The sequence below is a fragment of the Xiphias gladius genome, chromosome 7 (genome assembly GCF_016859285.1).
Source record: "Xiphias gladius isolate SHS-SW01 ecotype Sanya breed wild chromosome 7, ASM1685928v1, whole genome shotgun sequence".
Lineage (NCBI taxonomy): Eukaryota > Metazoa > Chordata > Actinopteri > Istiophoriformes > Xiphiidae > Xiphias > Xiphias gladius.
This window is the reverse complement of record NC_053406.1, coordinates 2,159,805-2,184,795: the sequence shown is the minus strand read 5'-3', so window position 1 is coordinate 2,184,795 and position 24,991 is coordinate 2,159,805. Positions and strand designations below refer to the sequence as shown.

At 38.1% G+C, this 24,991-nt stretch overlaps 1 protein-coding gene across 1 annotated transcript in view; it reads left to right on the top strand.

Moving 5' to 3' along the window:
• sez6b (seizure related 6 homolog b) overlaps positions 1-24,991 on the top strand; it is a 180,905-nt gene that overhangs the window by 122,812 nt on the left and 33,102 nt on the right. Inside the window, exons 9-12 of the mRNA XM_040131190.1 lie at positions 1,018-1,186; positions 10,658-10,824; positions 18,270-18,464; positions 19,728-19,866. Coding sequence (XP_039987124.1) covers positions 1,018-1,186; positions 10,658-10,824; positions 18,270-18,464; positions 19,728-19,866 — 670 coding nt within the window. The remainder of the gene's footprint in view (positions 1-1,017; positions 1,187-10,657; positions 10,825-18,269; positions 18,465-19,727; positions 19,867-24,991) is intronic.

Sequence of the window (24,991 nt, the reverse complement as noted above, 5' to 3'; positions counted from 1 at the left end):
TGTTTGTAGGTAACAAACAAAAGTTGGGGCACCTGTAGGAATTGTTTGCTCTCAAGTATCAAGTCTTCATTTGCTTCCATTGCTGCAGGAAAGATGTAAATTAATCAATTTTTTAATCCTGGAAAAAGGCCTGTTTTCTATGAAACTTACATGATTTTTCAGTTTTTGGCGAACTAAACTTTTACCGAGTACCTTTGTACCAGTTAAGGTTATGCACTGGACTTTAACTTCTTAAATTTCAATAAAAACTGGAAAGTGGGGGTGTTCTGAAACTTTTGACCGGTGCTCTGTGCGTGTGTGTGTGTGTGTGTGTGTGTGTGTGTGTGTGTGTGTATGTTTCACTATATATATTCATTTTAAGCCTACCTGATTAGTGGTGTGGATACTGTTTGCTGTTTTTCCATGCTTACCTGTTATCTTGATACATTTAGTATAATGTTACATTACAACAGCACTAATTCCATTAGTACAAAAACAGTCAGAGTTTCTTTTCTAAAGACAAATACTGTTCTTGTTCACAACTTTTTGATAGTCGCATTTTGTCTGTTTTGTTTTTTTGTTTTTTTTTGGTTACTATTGCAACACCTCCTGCACAAACATTTCACATTAAAAGCCTTTGAGCAGCTGAAAGGCGTATCTCCACTGCTGAATGTGCACATGTGCAGTTTATGTGGTACATGTGGTAGTTTATTGATAGAAAGGTTTATTGAAATGTGGAGGTTTATTGACAGGAACTTAATAGCACTCAAGAGACAGCAGAGTAAAAAGTGATTGAGTAGTTAATCAGAACAGTATTTGGGTTAAAAAGAGAAACTGGGAGCAGCAGATAGCAAACAGGTTATTTCCTCTTTGCTATACTGACACCGGGGTTTAATTCAGGCAAATAAGGTTAATCCATGATCAGCAAGTTAATGGAGGTGGGATGCTCATAGCACCTGTTTGTGGATTTGGTTGAGATTCAGTGTAATTTGAATGTGAAAAATTGAGTGCAGTTTGCTTCTCCTCCCGCTCTCTCAGCTGCCTGTGGTGGCTTGATCAGGAACGTCACAGTTGGTCGGATCATCTCCCCTGGTTTTCCCAGCAACTACAGCAACAACCTGACCTGCCACTGGCTGCTGGAGGCTCCTGAGGGCCAAAGACTTCACATTCACTTTGAGAAGGTGGCACTGGCTGAGGATGATGATCGGTAAGCAGGACTACCAGCTTTTGCACGGGGATGGTTGGACATTATTAGCCCCTTTTTGGCCTTTGTTAACAGCGTCACCATATGTAAACACAAAAACTGTGTAATACAGTGCGTTAGACTTAAAGTGAAATAGTATTTTCTCTGAACTTTGATTATTTCATTTTACTGCAATGAAGAATTTCTGAATGTAATCCTTCACCTAAAGCCACTAGGTGTACAATTTTAAAATTTCTTCAGACCCCTCCGAATATATATTCTATTAGAATTAATAGAAAGATGCTATAATAAAACACATAACATCATAAGTGTACAGTCTGTCTTAAGAGACCATTGATGTGCCATAAGATTTAGGAAATTATTTGTGAGAATATTGATGGAAAGTCTGAATATATGGAATGAAAGTCAGAGAATATTAAATGAAATCTGAAAATATTGAATTCAACATATCTGCTCAAACTCTGTAATGACAACAACAAATACATTGCAAAGAATATGTTTTTATTTACTGTTATGTCCACACTATCAGTTTGTTGCAACTAACATGTAATTATAATTTTTAAGGTTATGTATAGGCAATTCCTCACCCTTCTAACCAATCAGGGAGGGCCAATGTCAAGTGTGGGAGCTCACAGCGGTCAATCAATACGTGAACGAGCTTCTGGTCTACCAGTCCTCTCCCACCGAGGCTTCAAGCTAGTATTAGCCGCTGGAAGACATCTCGATGACAGACTCACAGCCTAGCTAGCTCCCGATCGATGCGTTAGTTGAGACAGCGAACACAACCAGGATGGGGGCTGGGCGGACAGTAATGGAGAAGAGAGCCGAGGAAATGGGAGGAGCAGAGTGGTTTGCTTTTGAGTGTCATGCTGGCGCTAGCTTGATGTCCAGAATTGACACACATACGGTTTGACACATGCAGGGTCCCGCATGAAAACACTTTGTAGACGAGAAAGAACATTTGAACATATCTGCACCGCAGAAGGTAAACATAGATTCCTTCAAAACATTTCAGGTCAAACCACTTTGGAGTGTATAGAGTAGCAGACAGGGCTACAGTGGGAGATCTGACAGCAATAGTGCCATGATGAAATGATTAATATTTTGGCCATGGTACATGCATAGCTGAAGGTAACTCAAAGGTTTTGCCCCCAGCATCATTTGAGAAGTGCAGGATTGTTTCTCTGTCTCTCTTTTGTCACAAGTTTTGCATCAGCATCAGCAAATACAATCCTGTCATTGTATTCATTTTTAAGTTGAATAACACTCTGCTTAATTAATCTTTTATCAATAATGGCTAATTTACACCTCGTTAAAAATATTCACACACAAGGTTTGTCCAATTCAGTTTCATTCAATATTCTCAAGTTTCATTCCATATATTCCATATAGACTTTCAATTCATATATTCGGTTTATGTAGCCTCTAAAGCTGATTTATCATTGCGACTGAGATTTCTTCATTGGCATTTAGCAGTGTTGCATTAGAATTCCAGCATCAGGTTACAAATGTACATTCTGATAGAATTCAGATGGTTTCATATTGATTGATTCCTTCAAAAGGCAAAAAGGGAAGAGTTTAAATTATCTATCTTCTCATATTTCTGTAGTGTTGTCTGCACAATGAATGAATAAATACATAAAAATAACTAAACCAGTAGTTATACATTCTAAGGTTATGTGGACCTCTCTCCTAGCAGCTGTAGCCTGTAAATTAGGTTAATTGTTTTCAGCTTTTACTGATTTTCATTTTAAAAAATGTACCCAGATTTTGTTAAAGAACAAGAGCAGTTTAAAGTAATTTCCAGGTGAATTAGAAGTTCCAGGGCATAAACAAACCTAGTGTGTTCTGCTGTCAGAGGACACATTTCACTACAGGTTACAGTAAGTAGGCTCCTCTAGTGGTGAGGTTTAAAAGGGGTTTTCAATGTGTCTATTTAGCCTTAGAATTAGGAAAATCCTCTTGACTATCAGGAGACCAGATGTAATCCTTGAAAGCAGGCGTGACTGTGGGGGAGTTGGGCTGCCCCTCAGGCCAATCAGACGCAAGGTGAGCCGGGCACTTGGAAAAAACGAGCCCAGAATCTTAATTTTAAACTGATCTGACAAATGAAAAATACAATTTCAGAAAATTGAATTAAAGTTTCTATTTTCAATTTTTTATTTTTTTATATGGGAAATTGAACTGATAAACAATACATGGACCCAGTGTTTAGTTTATTTAGTAATTATTAATTTTTTCCATCAAATATCATTTTATTTTCAATACATAGGAAATGTTTATAGATTTCTGGATTTCAGTGAGAAATTAATCAGGACTGTCTGTAAATTGAAATGAAAGTGTTGAAATCCATTCATTTATCTTTTTTTTTAAAACCTTTGTTAACTTATGGATCTTAGCTCTCAGGAACATGCTGATCACACTTACACAATAACACACATTTGCGCCCGAAAGCAGCCCAGTACAAGCACAGACTGACAGCCTCCACTGGAGCAGCTGGGGTTTAGATGTCTTCCTCAAGGGTCACTAGTTGTGGTAATCAGGGGCGGTCAAGTGCAGGTCTTTCACTTTCCCCCCACCTGGACTTCACAGAGATTTATCACCCCCACCACTGCCCACAGAGAAATTTATTCGAAATTTTGCAATAACAATGTATCAAATCACGATTTGATAACAATGTGACACTGTGATAATGATGAACCTACAAATGAATTATCAACTGAATCTGCAGCTCGACTGGCTTTACAGAGCCTTATATTGAGTTTCACCTCACTGTTTAGCTGTCCACCCCGCAACTTTACTATTGTGGTTCACTCTCACTGCTCTCATAGCGTCATTTTTGGATGGAAGAAAGAAAGACACAGAAAGCAAATAGCTGATGAACATTGTGGAGCATTTAGCAGTTGATGAGTCAGATAGCGCCCTCATGAACCGATAGAGACCAATAACAGAGCTAAAAGAGAGTGAGTGTTGAACTCGAGTTTTTCATGTGGCCAGAAACACAACTCAATATGAATGATAATGTTGCTCCAAAACTGTTGGATGTGTAAATTAGTAACAGTTCGGTAACAAGTTCATCATATCAACCTAAAAGGTGATAAAATCGATGATGTGTTCACAAATTGATCTAAGCCACCACACCAGAAACTACTTCTTTCCTTTTTGACAAATGGTCTAAATTGATGACACTAAATATTGTCAGAACATATGAGGTAGTTACAGGCCAGTGTAAAATGGTTCATGCTCTGTTAACAGCAATGTATTATCTTCCTCTTTACTTGTTCCTTTACTCATGTTCAATTGTGCTTCGTACCCTTTGGTTTGTCCTTGTAACAAGATCTTTTCTGAAGACTCCTCAGGGTAACAACTGGCAGTCAGTGCAGCTCATAGTGGTGACAGTGGAGTGTCATTTTAGCAGCATGGGGCTCTCACAAGAGAGAACTGAAAAGAAGAGCCACAGGGGGGGAAATTTAGCTGAATAATCAATTTTGTATACCAGCCAATAGCTGCTCCGGGCCGCACTTATACTCCTGCTACAAATATAGACCTCATAGATATAAAGAGACATCTGGACAGCTCTGGGGAAACTGAAAAGATCAGGAAGAAGTAATGATGTGGTGAAGATAGAGCATTGGAATGGGTGTAAACGATGGTACTGTAATGAGCTCTGCTGACTTCACAAAGATAAGAATTTCTTGTATCTTGTAAAAAGCCATCTGCTTTTTTGGTCTTTATATACAGTACATACCACTTCAGTGACTTTAGTAATGTACGTTCAAAGCTTGATCAGATAAACATAACCGAAGAACACCAAAATCATCAGCGTGTCTTTGATGGATTTCTTGCTTCATCAATATCTGCACCAGTTTATTATTCGTATGAATTATAATTTATTTAGATCTAGAAAGCTTTATCTTAGTTGCCAATTCTGCTCATCTGAATTTCAGTTCATATGGTGTGACTAAGTGGTGGGGGGTATTATTTCCTTTTAGTTCTGATCCAGTTTGTGTTTACTTTTTTCACTGAACTAAGAGGACTAAACTTGAAGTGGGCAGTTTTGGCTCACGAAGTGAGTCAGTGTCCATTGACTGTGTGAGTGGAGTGTCCACTAATCACAAGGTTGGGGGTTCAATCCCCAGCTTCTCCTAGCACTCTTTAAATACAGCCATTTACCATTTATGAAATCACATGCACCGCCATAAAACGCATTCACTAGCACTTTTATAGACATCCTCCTGCATCATCAGCACTAAACAGACCCACATGGAGTAAAAAATGGTCACTGAGAACAACTTATCGCAGCCCACGACTTTACCTTACATTTTTATGTATGTTCTCTGGTGATCACAGAGACCTCACAAAGAACTGATAGAATAATACTGATTATTAACATTAATAATATACTGTAAACAGCTTATACCATAAATAGTGACAAACATAAAAACGGTACAAAAAGGAGGCATTTCCCATAGTAGTACACAAGCTCTATACACGTTTGTTTAACCCTTTTTCTCTTTCTAATGAATTATGGAAAATCCCTTCACTCCCATGCCAGCCGAATACATGTTAAAATGGTTACCAAATTACCTTCACGCTTAAACAGAACAGGAGATCACTTTCTTAACATTTCACAATCAGCAGACGGATTTCATAGTGGTTAGGCTTTTGAAATCATGCTAAAATCACATGTCTACTATCACACAGGTTGTTCTGCTTTGCTTTCTCACCACAAACAAACTACTACAGTTTCAGTTCAAAGCAGACCAAGACCCTTCTTTTCAGTCAGTCTTGGCCTGGTTGTTTGGTCTGCACCAGAGTTTGATTGACAGCTTTCACATAAGCCCAAACGAACCAAACTAAACAGGCAAACACACCAGAGTTTGACTGAACCACATCAACCCAGACCAAGGGGGGGACAGCACCCTGAAACTACATTAATCTTGCTGTTTTGTTTGAGATTTGTGACTGTATTTTCCTGTCCTGTTCATTTCTGCACAGTATGAAAATCAAATAGCTACACACTCTATGGAAACCAAATGCTATCCAGAAGATGAAAAAAAATGTAATAAATACAGTTAACTGTAAAGCCTGTACTCATTACATAATTTTGCAGGTAGTTATTTAAAATAGTGGCAAGTCTTTTAAGAGAGTTTTTGGTCCAGATGATGTCAGGGAGTTCCATTAAATCTCTGGGTCTTTTTTAGGGGTTTCGCAAAGAATTTTGTTTCATCGCTAAACTGGTGAGGAAATAAAACTGTTCACCACTTCAGAAAAATAAATCAAAAGTGAAGAACATTTTCACATTCACCTCAGTTCAGTCAATGTGAATGTGAGACATAAAGAATGAATGTAAATATAGATAGTTTGACATCAAGGCTCTGTTTTGCTGTTAGACTGCTACCTGAGAAGAATACGTTAAGTGATCAAAGGCAGAGCAGAGAGAGAGATCAATGCAGACCTCCATGGGGAACCATGAGGGAACACAGCCATGGGTGGAGGCTGCTGCTGGTGGATGGCTGTGACATGCAGAGGATCAACAGAGACTCTGACTGCTTATCGCTCTGACTGCAATTCAACATTTGGCATAAGCTGGGTCACAGTTGTCTGCCATAGAATTTTACATTTGTAGAATCTAGTAGTAGTTCTGATGACAGCTTTATAGAGTGTAAGTAATGGTCATAAATCTGTTAGTTCAAAAAAGTCAATTTCTTATTTCAGTTTGGGTTTCATTTCCATGGTTTTGGACACCATTCTTCTGCAATAATAACACTGTACTCAGGAAGTTAATTGGAAAGAGGAAAGGCAGGCTCTAAACAACCTCCAGGTTAGTCAAACTTGTATAAAAGAGTAAACAAAAATGAACTGTATAATTATTAATCAATCTGTCCATTGTACAAAGGGGCGTAGCATTGTACATATGCAGCCCCCTTGTAATACATCCATTGTTATGCTTGTACAAATAAGTGAATTAACAAGTAAACACATACATCTGCAGTGGTTAAGTGTAATCAGTTATGAAGTGTTTACAACAAATACAAATTCAAGAAAGCCTGAAATCTCTGCATATTTCAGCCTCTTTTCTCAACATACCGTAATCACTGTATGAAACTCTCACTATGAGGTTTTACAGTGTTATAGAACATTATTTCGATCACTTTTTTTGGTCTTCATTATACCCTGAGCATAAGACGAGGATGGAGAGCCATCTTACTCTGACCTCTACATTGAGAAAGGATTACTTTATTTCATAATAAATAAAAATCAAATAAGGCTTCACTGTAATTATGTTTTATTTGCAGAATTAAGGTGAATTAGTTTTCAACGTGGTAATCCAATCTGTGTCAACATAGAAGCAGTATAATAAAACATCAGAAACTTAAAGGCACAATGTATATACTGTATGTACAAAAAAAAAAAAAAAGTATTAGCCCCAGTATTACACGTTAAAACAAGGGATTAGAGCCTGCTATAACTCTCAAACTGACTGACTGGTCCTAATTCAGAAAGTAATGTTCAGTAATAACTTAGTAATTATTTATAAAAACCCAGTTGTTAAACTTTCCTGATGCTACTCAAGGTTTATTTGCATGAGTAATGTTTGTAGCCTAAACATACCAGTAAAACTGATCAAAGCACTATAATACTGTGATCAAATTTCAATAGTTATTACTTGAGAAACATTGTACATTACAAGCATCTTAAATTTGTTTATTGTACGATATTTACAATATATGATAAAACAGACTACTTGATTTTAGTGTTGCAAATCCCCTTTCAGTGTAAATTGCAGCAAATGACTCCTTGCAATGACTTTTAGCAGCCACTTTATGAGTTCAGCTTGGTTGACATCGTCAGTAGGATGAGAAGATTATTTTCTCTCTGACTGTTTTCTCTCTTTTTTCTTTTAGTAGCCTGATTTTACTTTTGTTAAAATGACATATTTGTTTTAAAGTTTACCTGAAGTTTTCAGAATCAAAGTACTGTCTTTGGAGAATAACTTTATCCACGCTACTGCACAGTGGACAAAACCATGGCAGTCTTTCAGAGGGAAAGGGCCCCTGAAAGGTTTTAACATTGTTCTAGATACAGGAAGAAGTCTATTGAATTATTTTCAGATAACAGTAGTAGTTTTGTTATAATGTTAATTATTTAACATTTTAAAAATTGCAGATAAAAACAAAATTTAACTCCAGGCTTTTTATTGGGCCCTCTCAGTCTTGGGGCCCTGGTAACTTAGTTACCAGGGTACTCTATACACTCCCTGGTTGTAAACATCCATTATAGAAATCACACCCCAACTTTTTGCTTATATTTCGATATACAGTGCTGTTCTTACTGTAGTTGTGGTCACACAGTTTTCCTGTGCAATGAGGGTTTATTACCAATTTTAAATTGCACCTCCAAATAAAGAGGTTTAGATTATGTGATTAAACGCTTGGATTGTTTACAACGAATCTGATCATCTGACGGCTCACGGTCAAGAATCACACTGCAGTCACGCAATGCTAGCACAGAAGGGAACACTGGAAACCCCACCTGTTCCTTCTGACTTGTGAGAGTTCAAAAATTCTTTCAGGATTTTTACCCCCAATGTTAGTCTTGTAGTCATACTATTTAACTAGCGTAAATTTGGAACAGTTTGTTATCAAGTGAAAGCATCTACAAACAAGCATGTATAGCTTCTTTTGAATTAGATGAATCAATTGTGTCAGTGTTAAAGTTGGATGTTATTTAAATGTAACAGTGATGGGGGCTTTGCAGCCATTTGCCAATGGTTTGTAGTTATTTTTTCACGAAAGTGAAAGACACTATCATTTTCAGAAATGTCTCTGACTCATAATTAAAACTAGGATGCTAATTTTTCCAACCGACTGCTCTTAATTACAGTTTGAACTTTATGGTGTGATTTGGCATAATCCTTTAAGCTGAATTAATTGTTTTTTTTTTCAGGCTCAAGCAAGCTGAAAACAGCATCTCACATCTGTGATTGTGTTCAACTGCAATATTCACTCTCTGACTCTTTTAGCTCAGTTTAGGTCTCCACCAACACCTGAGAAGAATATCTGGCTCCTTAAATGCAGCTTTAGGTGCTAGGCAGATAGTGTACAGTGGGTTTTGAGAGCATTTTTTGGCTGGACCACAACAGCGGGACCAGCCCTATAAACGTAAATGTCCGGGACATTTACCGACCTTTCACACCCTTTTAATGACTTTTCTTCACAAAAGCACCTAGCAACAAATCTTGCAACTCTTTGTAAAAAACTTAACTACTTTTTGTCAGAGTCTTCAGTATTGGCCACGAGCGAGAGGGCGGGCTTTCGATCCGCAGGCACACCTCTCTCTATGTCTCATTCTATTGACCGTACGGCAGCTGACACAGATGTAAATGAGCTTCTAACTTTCTCTCTGAGTGATCATTTTACAAGTAAATATAGCCAAGATCACAACACAGTCGTTGTCTTTAACTAATGTGTACAGTGTTTTTGTCAGACGACGTCACAGTAATAAAAATCAGGATTTTAGCAGAGCAGAGCTGCAGCTTGGAAATGGCTTGGTCTTCTAGTTAACATGTAGTCTTATTGGCCTGTGTTTCAGTCACTGTTTCATACTTGTTCCATTGTCTAACAACAGAAACAGAAACGCATGTAAATTAGAACAGCTTTATTGGGAATTCACCTGTATTAAATTACTGTGAGTCAGAAAGTTGGCGAGAAGCAAACAGATAAAGGACAGTCAAGCCACATACTAGGTTTTGACCAAAATTGATGAAAGCAGAGTTTGCTGGAAAAAACAAGAAGCTTATAAAGCTCAATAGAGCTACTTTATGTAGAGCCGCAGAGTTGTTGATAATTCTCCATAGGTTCATCAGAGCAACTCCTTTTACATTACACAGTCATTTGGTAAATTGGTTATACATATTTTTATTAGTTTAGCTGTAATGTAAACTATGCAGTTCTCTATACATAGGTTAAAACATAGAAAATCAGGAATGGTTCATTAGATTGGTGGTTCTGTAGGGAGAGTAGCCCAGGTATTGTTTTCATGTCCAGGAAGATGTCATGGCTGGTGGTAGGAGCACAGAAAGGGAGGACATGTAGGCAGGCAGGTGCAGTGAAGTTACTTTAATAGAACAAGTAATAAGGACCAGATTTACAGTAAGACAAGCAGTCAGCCAGGCAGGCAGGCAGAGAGGTAACAGAAAACTACTACTACTACTATAACTGGGGGGAAAAGTGGTGGTATAAATACAGAGGAGCAAATAAAGAAAATGAGAAACAGGTGTGTAAGTAGACAGGGAAGTTCCGGTGTTGGGATGGGAAAAAGCTGAGTAGGTGGATCTGGGAAGAGGAGGAAAGACCGATGATATCTGATGGGCAAATAGAGTATAGCAGGAGAATGGCCAGAATAATCAGATCTGAGACAAGAATCGTAACAGGAAGAACCCTGCTAATGACTCTTTGCTCTTTTGTCTAGGTTGCTGATCAAGAATGGTAACAGCATAGATGCAGCTGCCCTGTATGATTCATATGAGGTGGAGTATCTGCCTAATGAAGGTTTACTCAGCTCATCCAGGCATCTCTTCATTGAGCTGACTACAGATGCTACAGGAACATCCACTGGCATTGCCATCAGGTACCAAGGTAAGCTTTAGAGTATGGTGACATACGTTTGCCTGACTTCACAAATCATTAAAACATGGAGAAAACATCGCAGAAAATGCCATTAGAAAGCATTCATTATAAAAACACATGAAGGGACTTCATATAAAATTATGTAAGTTAATCAATTTCTTAAGGCTTTGGCCTGCTGTGGATTCTCAATTAATTATCGATTTAAAGATATAATGAACAAAGATCTTCAACAGAATATAGCGTAAAAGCTAACTATAGGGAATGGCTGGTGACTGGTGAATGAAGGTCAGGAGTTCTGGTGATGATTAAATTGATGTAATCAGGTCCAATACAACCAAAGAAAAGACGTGCTGCACTGCTGGTCTGTATGAAAGCAGTGAAAGACTCCTTTCAAATGGTGAAAAGAAAAAAAGGTTGGTGAGAGGAATATGAAGACCTAATCTGAAGAAAACTGTGGTTGATCGGGTAGTTTTCTAACAGCTTTAAACTATAGTAGTAATCGACATTATGTACTTGTGTAAGTGGAGCTCTTCCCTATTACTCTCACTCAGGGAATCTGGCTAACTTGGTGTTTGGATTTTAATATAAATAAATTAGTCTAATATGCTAAAATTAATTGAATATCTGACATTTGTTTGATGATTATGTGGTGGAAAAGTCAATGTAAACAACTTCAAACAGGATTTCATAATTTCCATTATGAATTGCAATGCACTTTAAATAAAGTGTGTTAAGTCCATTATTATCTATTATCTATATTGTAGCAAAGTAATATGGAAGCAAATAAAGGCCATACAATACTTTGAATTTTGTCACAAATTCAAATAGAAAATTGAAATGTCTTTTTTTACCCTCTGGTTTGTTTGGTAAAAACACATACAAAACATTCTGTTAGATGGTTTTCAATCTAAAATATAATATACAGTCTATAAAATCAGTGCTCTTTAAATTTGAACATTACAATTTTAGTAGTGGTTAAATGTTACAATTATAGATATTCACTTGCTTATAACCTTACAGCTCTCTTTGCTTTCATAAAATTATCTCATCTTAGAGGAAGAGTAAGCGATTCTGGACAAAAACTATTTGGAGTTAAAACAAATACAATCCCTCCCTTCAGTGCTTCTCCAGAGGTGCCACTCCTCACATTCATGGAAACGCATTAACAAGACAACAACAAAATGGTGGAGTCCACAGCGACAAAGTGGATACTCTCTCTCATAGCTGAAGCAAAACGGACCTTATAGTATGAAACTCATCAAACAAGCAATATGCAGACAACCAGAAAATCCGAAACACAACAGAGTAAAAACTAGCGAGAGTTAGTTGTTTAGTTTTTTTTTACAAAACTACAGTGACAGAAGAGAGGACCATAGGTTTGTAGCTAAGTGGACAAGGAAGGTAGCTTTACCTGTCCTGACATTTTGAATTAAGCATCAATCCAAATAATTCCACTGTGCTCGCAAAATTTCTTATTTTAGGGCTTTGTGACTATAAAAGCCCTCACATGTTTACAGAAAAATAACATGATATAGAGCAACCAGATAGGAAATTGTCGCTTCAGTTGCTACTGCAAAGCTAACATGCAGAGAGGATGAGACGGGTTCCCAAAGCCAGCAAACCAGTTGCAAACAACGATACTCACAACTCTCCTGCTACTATAGCTAACACCACACCAACACCATATCTTGGTAAACTAGAAATTAAGTTGAACGGCTATGGCCAAGTCATTTAACGTTACTAGACATGCAAATGTGACACAGGTAACTGCTTGCTAACTAACCAGTTGTGATTAGCTATGACAAACAAAACAATACTGAGCTACTGACTCCGTGAAAACATAGCTATACTAATGTTTTACACGCCTGTCAAGCAGAAACAGAGAAATCTCTGCATCTGTCTTCACGCATTTCCGCTCTCTGAGGTCTCCCCACGATAGTTTGACTGGCCATCAGGACTACGGGGACAAACCCCAGTGAGCTGTCAAGTAGACCGCCGCATTGGTGGGCCGGTGGACTGTCAAAAAATCTTCTTTTTCAACTTTTGGTCCTTGGACCTTCCCCTCTTAGGCTATTTCTCAGCCATCTGTCCTTCTCGGTTGTGTAGCAGGTTAGCATGTGCGAGAATTACAGTCTCTCTCGCTCCCACTGCCGCCTTTTATCCCCTTAGCCACTTTGTTTATATCCCATTTACAGAGCCAGGGCTGTGTAGGAACACCAGATTTTTTTTCGGCACACACATAGAACAGACAGCTAGCAGAGCTTGAGGAGATATTTGCTGAATTTGACAAAAACTGTATTAATTACAATTACTTACTCTACCTCTGAAAGACAGTTTAGACTACTTCCCTTCTCTAGAGCTGTCAACTGCATTTTACAGTCTTCTTCGACTATGATGAGACATAGTCCACCCCCACCCCCTAACCCATTTCCACACACCTGGAAGCTCTACAAAACATTAGCAAGTTTTTAATTTTTTAATTTATTAGATTTGTATGCACAATGATATTTCCCTAGTCTTTTCTAAAGTGAATTCCTTAATTAAATATTCATACTATATATAATTATAAAGTTTGTATAGGATTCTACTGCCGACCAATTAATTTAAATGAAAATTAAATATTACTTACTGATATTTTTAAAACCACCAAGTCAAGGATTTACTGTTTGTGTTAAGTCTTGTGAGTATGTATGGTTCAACAGGGTCATAAGTCATACTTACATGCATATTAGTCATATGATTAAGACCATTATTCAAGGCCAAACTACATGTAAACAGAAAATAATGTGTCACATCAGTCAGCTTCAGCAATCCATCACTGTAAATGAAAACCTAGTTAGTAATTGCAATTAGAATGATGATACACAACATTTTCATATTAACACACGTATTACAAAGTAGCTTTAAAGTAGAGATGTGACAGGAGCGATTGTCTTATTTCTGCTTTTTGTTTTTATCATTTCTGATTTTCACATTGATTCCACTGTAAAAATAGAGAGCAGAACATTGTTTAAGGGATGATTCTTACACATACAGTACCTGTCATCAATGAAAGAAGATAAAACTATATATCCTTCCAAAGGTAACAGGACAAAGCACTATCCACTTCATACAACAGAATGAGGAAAAGTTTATGTTTGAAGTAAACATTTCACAGCCACACAAATAAATTTGTGTTTCATTTGTGTGAAATGAGACTGAGATGAAGTTGCAAGTCCAGAAAGCCAGTAAGTGGACCTCTGTGCTCAGATTATTTTGTTGCAAAAACGGTCTTTGTTCCTAAACCTTATGATGTATATCATATGAGAAAAATAGTCCTCTAAATCTGTCCAGAAATTTTGTAAAAATTCACAACTATCAAATAAATGTACTAAAGACACTTTATTCTTACAAAATTTACAGCAACAATAAATCTGAGCAACTAAACTGTAAGGGATATAGGTATAGGGACAGGGATAAATCTTGTAAAGAATCTTTTACCTCACACATACTGCAGGTTGAATTTGGCTTCACAGTTCACCACAGTCTATGTTACTTACTTGATCCTAAAAAGACTATGGCTGTAAGTGTCTACAGCCATACTAGCAGTTCTGTGAGGCTGTACTTTGAGCTAATTGCTAACATCAACATGGTAACATGCTCACAATAAAAATGCTCAGGTACAGTGTAGAGTTTCCAATTTTTACCATCTTAGTTTAGATATTTGCTAATTAGCTTTAAATGCCAAGTGCAGCTTAGGCTGATCAAAATATCATTAGTTTGGGTATTTAGTCATAAGCCAAAGTATTAGACAAAAAGACATTTTGACTCGATGGTGGCACTAGAATTTATTACAGTTCACTCTGAGGGGTACATGGATTTCACAACAATCCATCTAATAGTTGTTGAGATATTTCAATAAAAGCTTAAAATGTCAAACTTACAGTGGCATTAGAGGAAAAGTCAGGAGATCACCAAAGTTATTACAATACATTGTCTCCGAACCATGTCTGTAGAAATATTCATGGTAATACATCTAAAAGCTGTCAAGATGTTTTATTGTGTAACACAAATATTAATTTCATGGTGGAGCTAGGGGAAAAGTCAGGGGAGCGCCAAAGTTGGCAGGATTCATTCTCTTGGGACCAGGAATGTCTGCACAAAATTTCATGAAAAGTCAACTAATAGTTTTTGAGGTGGGCCAATAGACCAACATTGCCATCCCTGGAGCCATGCCACTGGAATATCTTAAAATTCTAATTTTGCCCAAGAGGAGGAATCCTGGATGAAGCTGAGGAGAACTGAGCAACCACAATGGCTCAGTGTGATAGAGTGAGACTGATGCCATGAAACATCTCCTCTGTGAAATTTGATGCAAGAAAGATAAAAATAATATTTTGTCAGAACAAAAGCCCCATTACTAAAATACTATCTAGATAATCAAAAAAATGTTTCACTTTCATTACTGCCTTCATTGCTGGCAATAATTTGGGCAATGAACACACTATTGGATGCAATTAAATGCTTAATTAGCTGTTTTAAGGTACCCCTCTTTATTGTTTTTTTTTTTCTACATCTGTTGCTTTTGTTGCAATTCAATGGTACTTGGGAATACAAGAATCAAGGACAGTCTTTCAGGTACACAATATTAACTTGCAGCTTCTACCAGCACAATCTTATGCACTAGAATCCATATGATGTATTTTACAGTCAGTTTCCAGCAACATTGTCAGGGTGAGATATCACTGAGCTAGTCTTATCTTTTGTCTTCACATTTGTCTCAGCACTCACCATCAGATAAGCTGCTTGTCTCTGGTCCACGAGGACCACTTGGAAATACAATTATTGTAATCTTCTTAGGCTTCTGCTACACTGCTACAAATGGGATTAAGTCCGAAGGGAGCAGCCATGCATACTTCCAACAAACCTCTTTACGGCCATTAGCAGGACGTAATGCTGTTTAACTTGTCTCCAACAGATTTAACCTGACGAACTATTTCCACTCTGGTAAACAGATAACATCATTCATGAGCATTCATTTAGCCATTTCTAAATGCAAATGGTGTTGTTTTTTTTTCCTAGTGCATCTTTTGCCCCATGTTCAAAAGAACATGTACATTAAGCACATTGTGGAAGGTACTGGGATTCATTAATTCATCTTAAAGATTATAAATTATTGCATTCAGTTGTACACCAATTCTGAAATGTAGTTAGTGTTCTGGACACATTGGAGGATTATGGTCTTTTACCAAAAAGTACATTTGACATTAGTTCAAATTGTACTTCCCTTCCTTTATATTAAATTGAAATGCATTTTGGTTTGTGAATAATTACAGAAAAAAATCACACAAAACTATAGAAAGGCAGTTACTCCTAACAGTACAGTAGACAATAAAGCAACATAGCAATCACAAACCCCTGGTGCCACTGTGTTGGAGATCTCCCTGGGGAAGGAGAGGGTTGCAACTGCGAGTTACTGAGAGGAAGGCTCTGACTGTTTATGTTTTGTGCCAGAAGTTCGGAGAATCCAGCCTTCTTAGAGTCTCTGGAAAGTGTACCACCTAGGGATTCTATAGTTTTGTTGGGGGATTTCAACGCTCATATGGGCAAGGCTGGAGAAACCTGGAGGAGGGTGATTGGGAGATATGGTCTGCCTGATTTGAACCCGAGTGGTGCTTTGTTATTGGACCTCTTTGATAACCATGAATTGGCCATTGCAAACACCATACTCAACCATAGGGTGATTCATAAGTAAACAAGATACCGGTACACCTCAGGCCAAAGATTGAAAATAGACTTCGTGGTCGTATCAACAGATTTGCAACTGGATAAAGACAAGGAATTTTCCAACATATCACCACCTGGTGGTGAGATGGATCAGATGACAGGGGAGACTCTCATGGATCCTTGGGGACATGGAATTTGAGTGAACCATTTTCAAAGCCTCTATTGTGAAGGTGGCAATCTGAGAAAATGCTGGTGGACATCAGCAGTCAAGGAAGCTGTCAAGCTGATGGAGGAAGCCTTTTGGGTTTGGCTTTCTGAGGGTTGTCCTGCAGCAGCAGACATGTGCAAGGATGACCAGGATAGCTACAGCTGCAGTGGCCACAGATGCAAAAACCCAGGCGTGGGAGGAGTTCAGGGAGGCTATGGAGAAGGACTTGGTTGGCATCAAAAAAAGTTCTTGCAAACCGTTAGCTGACTCAGGAAGGGACCTTGTCATATTATTGCGACTTTTATTATAAGCACCGGGGGGAGAAACCATTTACGTCAGCCTTCAAATTGTAATTCTGCGTCAGAGATATTGGAAATTTCTGACAACTACAACTATTTCCCACTTGGCTGAAAGAGCTATGGAAGTGTCAACAAACAAGTGTTAAATGGCTAAAAAGTCACCATTGTTGGCAGTTGCATTTGAAAAAAATCTAGTAATAACTCTAATTCAGTTGATTAAGCTTATTAATTACAAACTATAGATATCTGGTTTTGCTTCTTAACAAAATTCTACACATATATAACACAATTTAAAAAATGCCTAATTTAAGCTATTTAAATGGTGTGACTACCATTCTAGGAGTGAGGATAAACTTATAATGTAAACATAGAATACTCCCAAGATAACCCTGTCTATTAGAAATTACATTCATATACTCAACTTTTTTCCCCAATTATGCTGTGGTGGCAATATAATCGCTGGCTGGCTAATGTTAAGAGGTTAGTGTTTTTTGTTTTTTTTAAATGAATGAAGTGCTACATTTATTAACAGAAGCGGAGTCACATGGGGATGGATGGAAAGGGTGACAGACGATGGCCACATTCCTGTTTCTAGTTAGTTAGATTTGGCAACAAAAGCACTTTGGTTAAGGTTAAGGGAAGACCATGGTTTTGGTTAAATGTAAATAAACAATATGATGTGTCTGAAATCACTGTGAACTTTTTTCCATATTAAATCAGACCACAGTCTTTCCCTAAATTTAACCAAGTGCTTTGAGAGCGTAAACATAATCATAAAAAGTTTAATAATGCTGTAGTTACTACTAGTGGATATTTTCCTGCAAGATTGGGTATTTTGGTGGACTTTTCGTGATATGTCCAACTTGTTTGCAACTTGCCAAATACTGTACATAAATTAAAGAACAGTGGACAGAGAACAGCAGATGTGAATAACATTAGCTTTACAAGTATTAGCCTACAGTTCAACCTCTGGGAACTATGAATGTCAGAACCAAACTTTATAGTAGATCGTCTTGATACTTTGAATATCTGTACCAAAATTAATGTCAATCCATCCAAAATGTTCTTATCTTTCTTTTCAAAATGGTGGAACTACCAACATTACATCATTACAGTATCTCAAACAGTTATGATCCAGGTGCTACCTGGCAAACATAGCGTCTCACTTGGTCTTTAGTAAAAGTTGAGTCTTCTCCACTGCTGAAAATATTCATGCCATAATTTGCACCTTATCTCCACAGCCTTTGCAGCAGGCCACTGCTATGAGCCCTTCGTGAAGTACGGTAACCTGACCAGTAGCGACAACACTTGGGCAGTGGGGGCTGTGGTGGAGTTTGCATGTGACCCTGGCTATACTCTGGAGCAGGGATCTGTCACCATCGAATGCATGGATCCCAACAATCCCCAGTGGAATGAGACCGAGCCTGCCTGTAGAGGTCTGTATGTCTCAGTATTGCTAGATAGAAGTGATCCATGTACATTTAAGTATAGTATATCCTGTTTTAATCACTCTGTGTAGATCCATCTTTCATTTTGGGCATTTAGCTGACAAATTTCACCTAAAATAAATAGACAATGTGTTGCAAGGTGTTTGGGTCTGTAAAATACACAAGGATCCACAATGATTTTATTTGATCCAAAAGAACCCGAGTAAGACTTATGCTGCAGTTTTACTCAGCCAGTGAAAATACAACAAATTACTCGCTTGAAACAATCCATATATAGTAAAATAGCAAAGACTGGTCATTTTCGCATAACCTGTTCACATCTCAGAGTTTTAGTACAACGCTATAATTCACACAGTTATTGTTTTGCTTCTATTTCTATCACTTATTTTCTCCCACTGAAATTAGCACGTTAACCAGTTCGCCCTGGCCCGGCCTACCCTTCACGTAATACTACTTTGCGATAGTGAGTCACTGTAGTGTCCAGTCTGCCCTCAGTCCAACATGAGGGCATAAAGAATTATTGCTGCCAGGAGGGCATATTGTAACCTCTTGCCACTGTAAACACAACAATGGCTGAAGGTCTTCACAAGCGATCATTGTCACCACAACCACCACCACCAGCTCCCAGCAAGAAACCATGTTTGGTGACAGAAAACTTGCATAGCACCTTTTTTTAAGTCTCAGCAGCCAGTAACCCATTCTGCTGCCATGTAGGGCTGAGTACCAAACCTTATATCTATATTTATATATGTATTTATATTTTAAACAAACTTTAATATAAATTAAAGTTTGAGGTAATTTGGACAGCCAGTTTTCTTATTGTGGTTCTGAATGGAATCCATACCAAAAAGTTTAGCTGTGTGAATTACAGAGTTGTACTACATATATACGTGTATATATATATATATATATATATATATATATATATAATAATTTTATTATTCCTTGAACAGACAGTTGCTGATTTAAACCAAATGATTTCAACATTTGAGGTTTTTGGCTTCTTTTTATTGAATGTGAGAATAACCTGCAGAAAAAACATCCATTTTAAAGTAAGGTATCACAATGTATTGCTTCAGTATTGGCTCCTGAAACTCAAGAATTGTAACAGCAATTTTGACAACCAGCCCTGCTGCTCTGCGTGCTGGTAAAATGAACTGTACATTGTGTGTGTTTGTGTGTGCGTGCGTGTTTGTGCGTGCATGTGTGTGTGCGCGCGTGTGTGTGTGTGTGTGTCTTTGTGCGTTCCAGCTGTGTGTAGTGGCGAGATCACAGATTCTGCTGGAGTGGTGCTCTCTCCTAACTGGCCTGAAGCCTATGATAAAGGGCAGGACTGTATCTGGGGAATCCATGTTGAGGAGGACAAGAGGATCATGCTGGACATTCAAGTGTACGTATCCACCCATCACATTTGCAGTTTGATCTGTCACCTCACCCCTTTGCCCTTTTGATTATACATAAACGACATCACTGCAATCCCTTCCCTTGGCCTCTTTGAATGTAATCAAAACAAAACCCACCCACTTCATCTAGTGGGATGATACGTACACCAGTCCCTGGCTTCAAACAGAGGCATAGAAGCAGTTTGAAGATTACAAAGAGCTACCCCACCATGACTGGTAAAACAGATTTAAAAAAAACAAAAACAAAAAAAAATTGTGCTGCTAATGAAAGAGGGCTTGGCTTGTGAGTACGACGTGTAAGTACCACACAGACAAAGGTTAATTAGGTGCAGCGGAAAAAACTAATTATACCAGGAAGGATTTGTTTGGGAGTCCTTCCCCCATTCCTGTAATGGCTGCTGTGTGGAGTAGAGCATGCGCGTGTAAAGATTGGGAGTGTGTGTTTCTTGTGGTTGCAGTGCCAAGGTGAAGACACCGAACAACACACTCCATGTCAGAGCCCGATAAGTCAGTCAGCCATCGAAAATCATTTGCCATTTGCAAGCAAATTAAGAAGGGCTCATTTGCATAGGTTACATCTTGAACTCTGTTTTTCTCTTTTTGTCTCTCTCAACACCACCTGTGCTGTTGTATTTTGAGAAGCATTGATTGATAGCTTCCTCTAGTTTTAAAGCAAGTCTGTCAACGTAAGTAACTGCTGCTGTTCGTTTAGCAGAGCAAGTGATTTAGTGGAAGTGACAGGACCCAGTGAAAACATTTATACGATACAATGACCTAAAAACTTAAAATCAATGATGTTTCACCTTTTTTATTTGAACTTAACAATTTCTGTAAACCTGCCATGTAAAGGTAGTAAATAAGTAAAGGTATATGCTAATCAGCTTAATCTCTCTCTCTCATGATGCCACACACCCTTCCACGTCCTCATATTAATCTTCAACTGTATCACCAGACAGAACATTAATATTTGACAATTCTGTAAAACCCTGAATCAAATTCAGTGACAACTTCCAAGTTCAAGGTCATTGTCACCTGCATAGGAACTGAAGTTAAACACTTTCCTGTGATTTCTTAATTCCTCATCTTAAGCTGTAGGCCATCAGGATACTCAGTTCCTCTTAAAAAGTACACTACCATTGATGTGGGGAAAAAAAACAAAATGCTAGCTATACAAAATCATTTAATCACCTGTTATATATGGGAATATATGACTTGCGTCTCTAAAGTGTTACTGCTTTTAATGTTGTGGCTGACCGGTGTAGTTGTAACATTAGGACAATCATCTGCATTCACTGTTCCTTTTTTTTTTTTTTTTTTTTTTGTACTGTGCTTGCTTAAAGGATAATTAGGGTTTATTTGAGCCTAGCTCTTTTTCCATAAATGTCGCTATGGTGACTCTGCAGGTCATGCTAACTTTACACTTGCCACTTCTGCTGAAGAGATTTGGGAAATGAAAAACTCGCAGAAATTAATATATCAGACTAAGCTGTGTGAGTCTCCCACAGCTTTTCAAATTAACATGATTTTCAAACACTTGTCTCTGACTGAATGCAACACAGAAAGAAGCCACCTGCAGCATCCATTACGACTAACTGTAGAGGGATCTACAGCTGGGGCAAATCAAACATCAGTTTGTTTACACGTGTAAGGCTGTGTAGCCTCAAGATGCCTTCAAGTTTCCAGTGTACAAAAATAAAATAATGATACACATTGTGAAGTTTCCATTGACTGCCATTGAATGATAAAGAGTCCAGTTGTCACTAACTGCTCTGCAATTTGACTTAAACACTACTCTGAGATGTCCCATTATTTTCACTTTTGGTTTCATTTTTTTTTTTACCTGGGGTTAATTATCCAACACATTTGTAATGTTTCCTCTCAGCTGTATAATATATAACCAGATGCTAATGTTTATTGCTGGTGGGTCACTAATATTGAAATCCCTCATGTAATGTAGTGTTTTATGTATTGTAATGGCTTTTTCTTGCTGTATGGATAGCTGACAGTTTGGTCTAGCCGGCCTTCATCTTTTCCCAGTTGATTTTGAGGTGAAACACCAGGACGACAATGTTGATAAGCATAGCAAATTTATTTGTTGTAGTTACACAGCAACTCTTATCAATGGATACATATATTTTCCAAGTATGGCATCAAGAGGTCCCACTTTCTGAAGTAAAAATTTTTCTCATCAATAAACAGAGAGATTAGTGGATGCAAGAACAACACCAATTCAATCCAATTTTATTTATATAGCGCCAAATCATAACAGACGTTATCTCAGGGCACTTTTCATGTAGAGCAGGTCTAGACCAGGACTCTTTATAGTTATATTTAGGGAGACCCAACATTCCCACATGAGCAAGCACTTGGTGACAGCGGCAAGGAAAAACTCCCTTTTTAACAGGTAGAAACCTTGAACAGAACCCGGCTCATAGTGGGCAGCCGTCTACCCTGACCCACTGGGTTGTGCGTGAAAGAGAAAGAGGGAGAGAGAGGGGGATAGAGGAAGAAAAGGGAGGGGGGAATAGCATAGTAGACGTATAACATAAAGATGTGTAACAATAATGAGACTAATAATAAAACTAATAATTATAATAGTAAGGTGATTAATAGTACTAATAAAACTAAATAATAATTATAGATATTATTATTATTAATAATAATAGATGATAATCTTAATATTTGAAGCGGTGGGGGTTGAGTAGAATCATGGGGGCAGTAGTTGGTTTGCAGTCACAGATCCAGACTCTCTAGCACAAGGGGCAGAAATACCTGCAGAAAGCAACAGGAAGAGAGATGAGAAAGCACAGAACTACGGGAGAGAGAAGAAGTCAAGTTAGTCACGAGCATTGATGCCATATGAATGAGTGCAGATGGAGAGGAAGAGGAGGAGAGCGGAGCTTGGTGTATCATGGGAAGTCAACCGGCAGTCTAGGCCTATAGCAGCATAACTAGGGGATGGTTCAAGCCAAGTCTGAGCCAGCCCTAACTACAAGCTTTATCAAAAAGGAAGGTTTTCAGCCTACTCTTAAATGTGGAGAGGGTGTCTGCCTCCCGGACCACAACTGGAAGATGGTTCCAAAGTAGAGGAGCCTGATAACTGAAGGCTCTACCTCCTATTCTACCTTTGGAGACTCTAGGAACCACAAGTGGCCTGAGTTCCTGGAGCGCAGTGCTCTAATGGGGTAATAGGGTACTATGAGCTCTCCAGTTTCCTGAAATGCGTTATCTTTCTGCTTCCATCTACATTCTCCGTCTTTCCTCTAGCATTTGATTTAACTCATCTGTGTACTCCAGTTCAAATAAATACTTACCCATTAACGTGAAATGACGTTATGTGATCTCCCTCATAATAGTCCACTGGATAATCCACCATTGCATTTAGCTTTTTGAGAAGACAATACAATCACAGTGCAAGGCAGCCTCACAGCTGTATACAAAACAACATGCAAGCTTCCCAGGATGTAGCTCCCTATACAGTTAGCCATAAAGGCCGTTAAAGGTGGCTACTTTCTGTGTTCAGTGTCAGTGAGAGTCAGAGAGAAGTGTTTGAAAGACTCAAGTAAAACTCACTTATATGGAAAGCTGTAGGGGTCTCACACAGATTGCCCCAATATATATTGTTTTGTGCAAGTCCTTGTTCACCTGTATCTCTTCAATGAAGATGGTGACTACAAAATTAGCATAACCCTTAGAGTCATAGTAGCAACAGTCATTGGAAATACACCAGGTTGCAATAAAGCTATATTTTCCTTTAATCACAAACTACTGTTTGAAAAGTAATCATGAAATGTAATTGGAAGAAATCACTACAAGTGAAAAGGTGAGCCAGATTACTGCAATGTTGGCAATTCAAGTTAGACTATAAGTTATAGACTATAACTATAGACTATACACACGGCAGTTGCATGGAAGGATTAATGAGGTTTGAAGAGGTTGTCTTTGATTCAATACATACAATATTCTTTAGTATACAAACGCATGGATGCACACAGACAGACAACAGTACGCAGAAGTTAAAAATATTTTTTTTCCTCAGGGAACAAGACCAGATTTTGGTGAGAATTCCCAGGATGTCAGTTCCTGGTACTGAACACTGGCAAAGACCACAGACCAAAATGTTTACCTACAAACTGTCATAGGTAGTGCAGGAAAATTGAGTTGTTCTTATGTCTAGGGGATTTAATTACCATTAAACTTTTCGGCTCTACCAGCTACTAACAGGCCACCACAGATACCTAATGCATTGATTGCCCACAACAAGTATGTTATGCCGGCCTTACCTGGAACCCAGGCGAGCTTAACTCACTCTCCATGGTTGCCGGCCACAAAGTCACTCACTCAACAAATCAAACAGATATAAAAATATATGAAGAAGGCAAAAAGATCAAAATACTTCAGGTATAACGGTTATCATTCACTGTCCATCAAAGTCTCAACAAAAAGTTTATCCTTGCTATCATCTGAAGCAGGCTGCTCTCACACAGAGACATCTCTATTCTGATCCTCACATCTGCCTTGTGACAGGCTCATTTTAGATTAGGTTGAAAGTTGGCAACCAAAAATGACAACGTCACCGTTACAATATTAGTTATTGTATAATGTAATGGGCAAATTGCTGTCACATTTGCTGAGAGCATTCATGTTCTGAGAGGAAGATCCCTTTAAATTTAGGTGATTCCATAGCCTGATTTAATTTGTTGGATCCTTTTGCAGCCTGAGGGGATATATTCTTTCTGTATTTTAATTTACGGGTAAAGATAACTGTTTGAGTTTTCCTGTTAACAAACCAAATTTTGTTTCCATTCACTGTTTCTCAACACAGCACAGTGTGTGTATGTTTGAGGCTAAGAAGATTTTTTGAATATTTTAAACCTGTGTTGTTCAGTTTTTACTATCTGAAAGTGTTTTTCTTCCCTGAATTTCCAGCCATATTAGTGTTTTTTTGGTACAATACCACTGCCAACTATTATTCAGTGGAATAGCAGGAAACTGGCAGCCAGAAGGTGTATCATGTTAAGATACGCCCCCCAAAAAATACCCACTCATCAAAACAACTACAACTACTGGCGGTAAAAAACTCTGCAGGGTGCCTTTAATATTCTCTCCCAA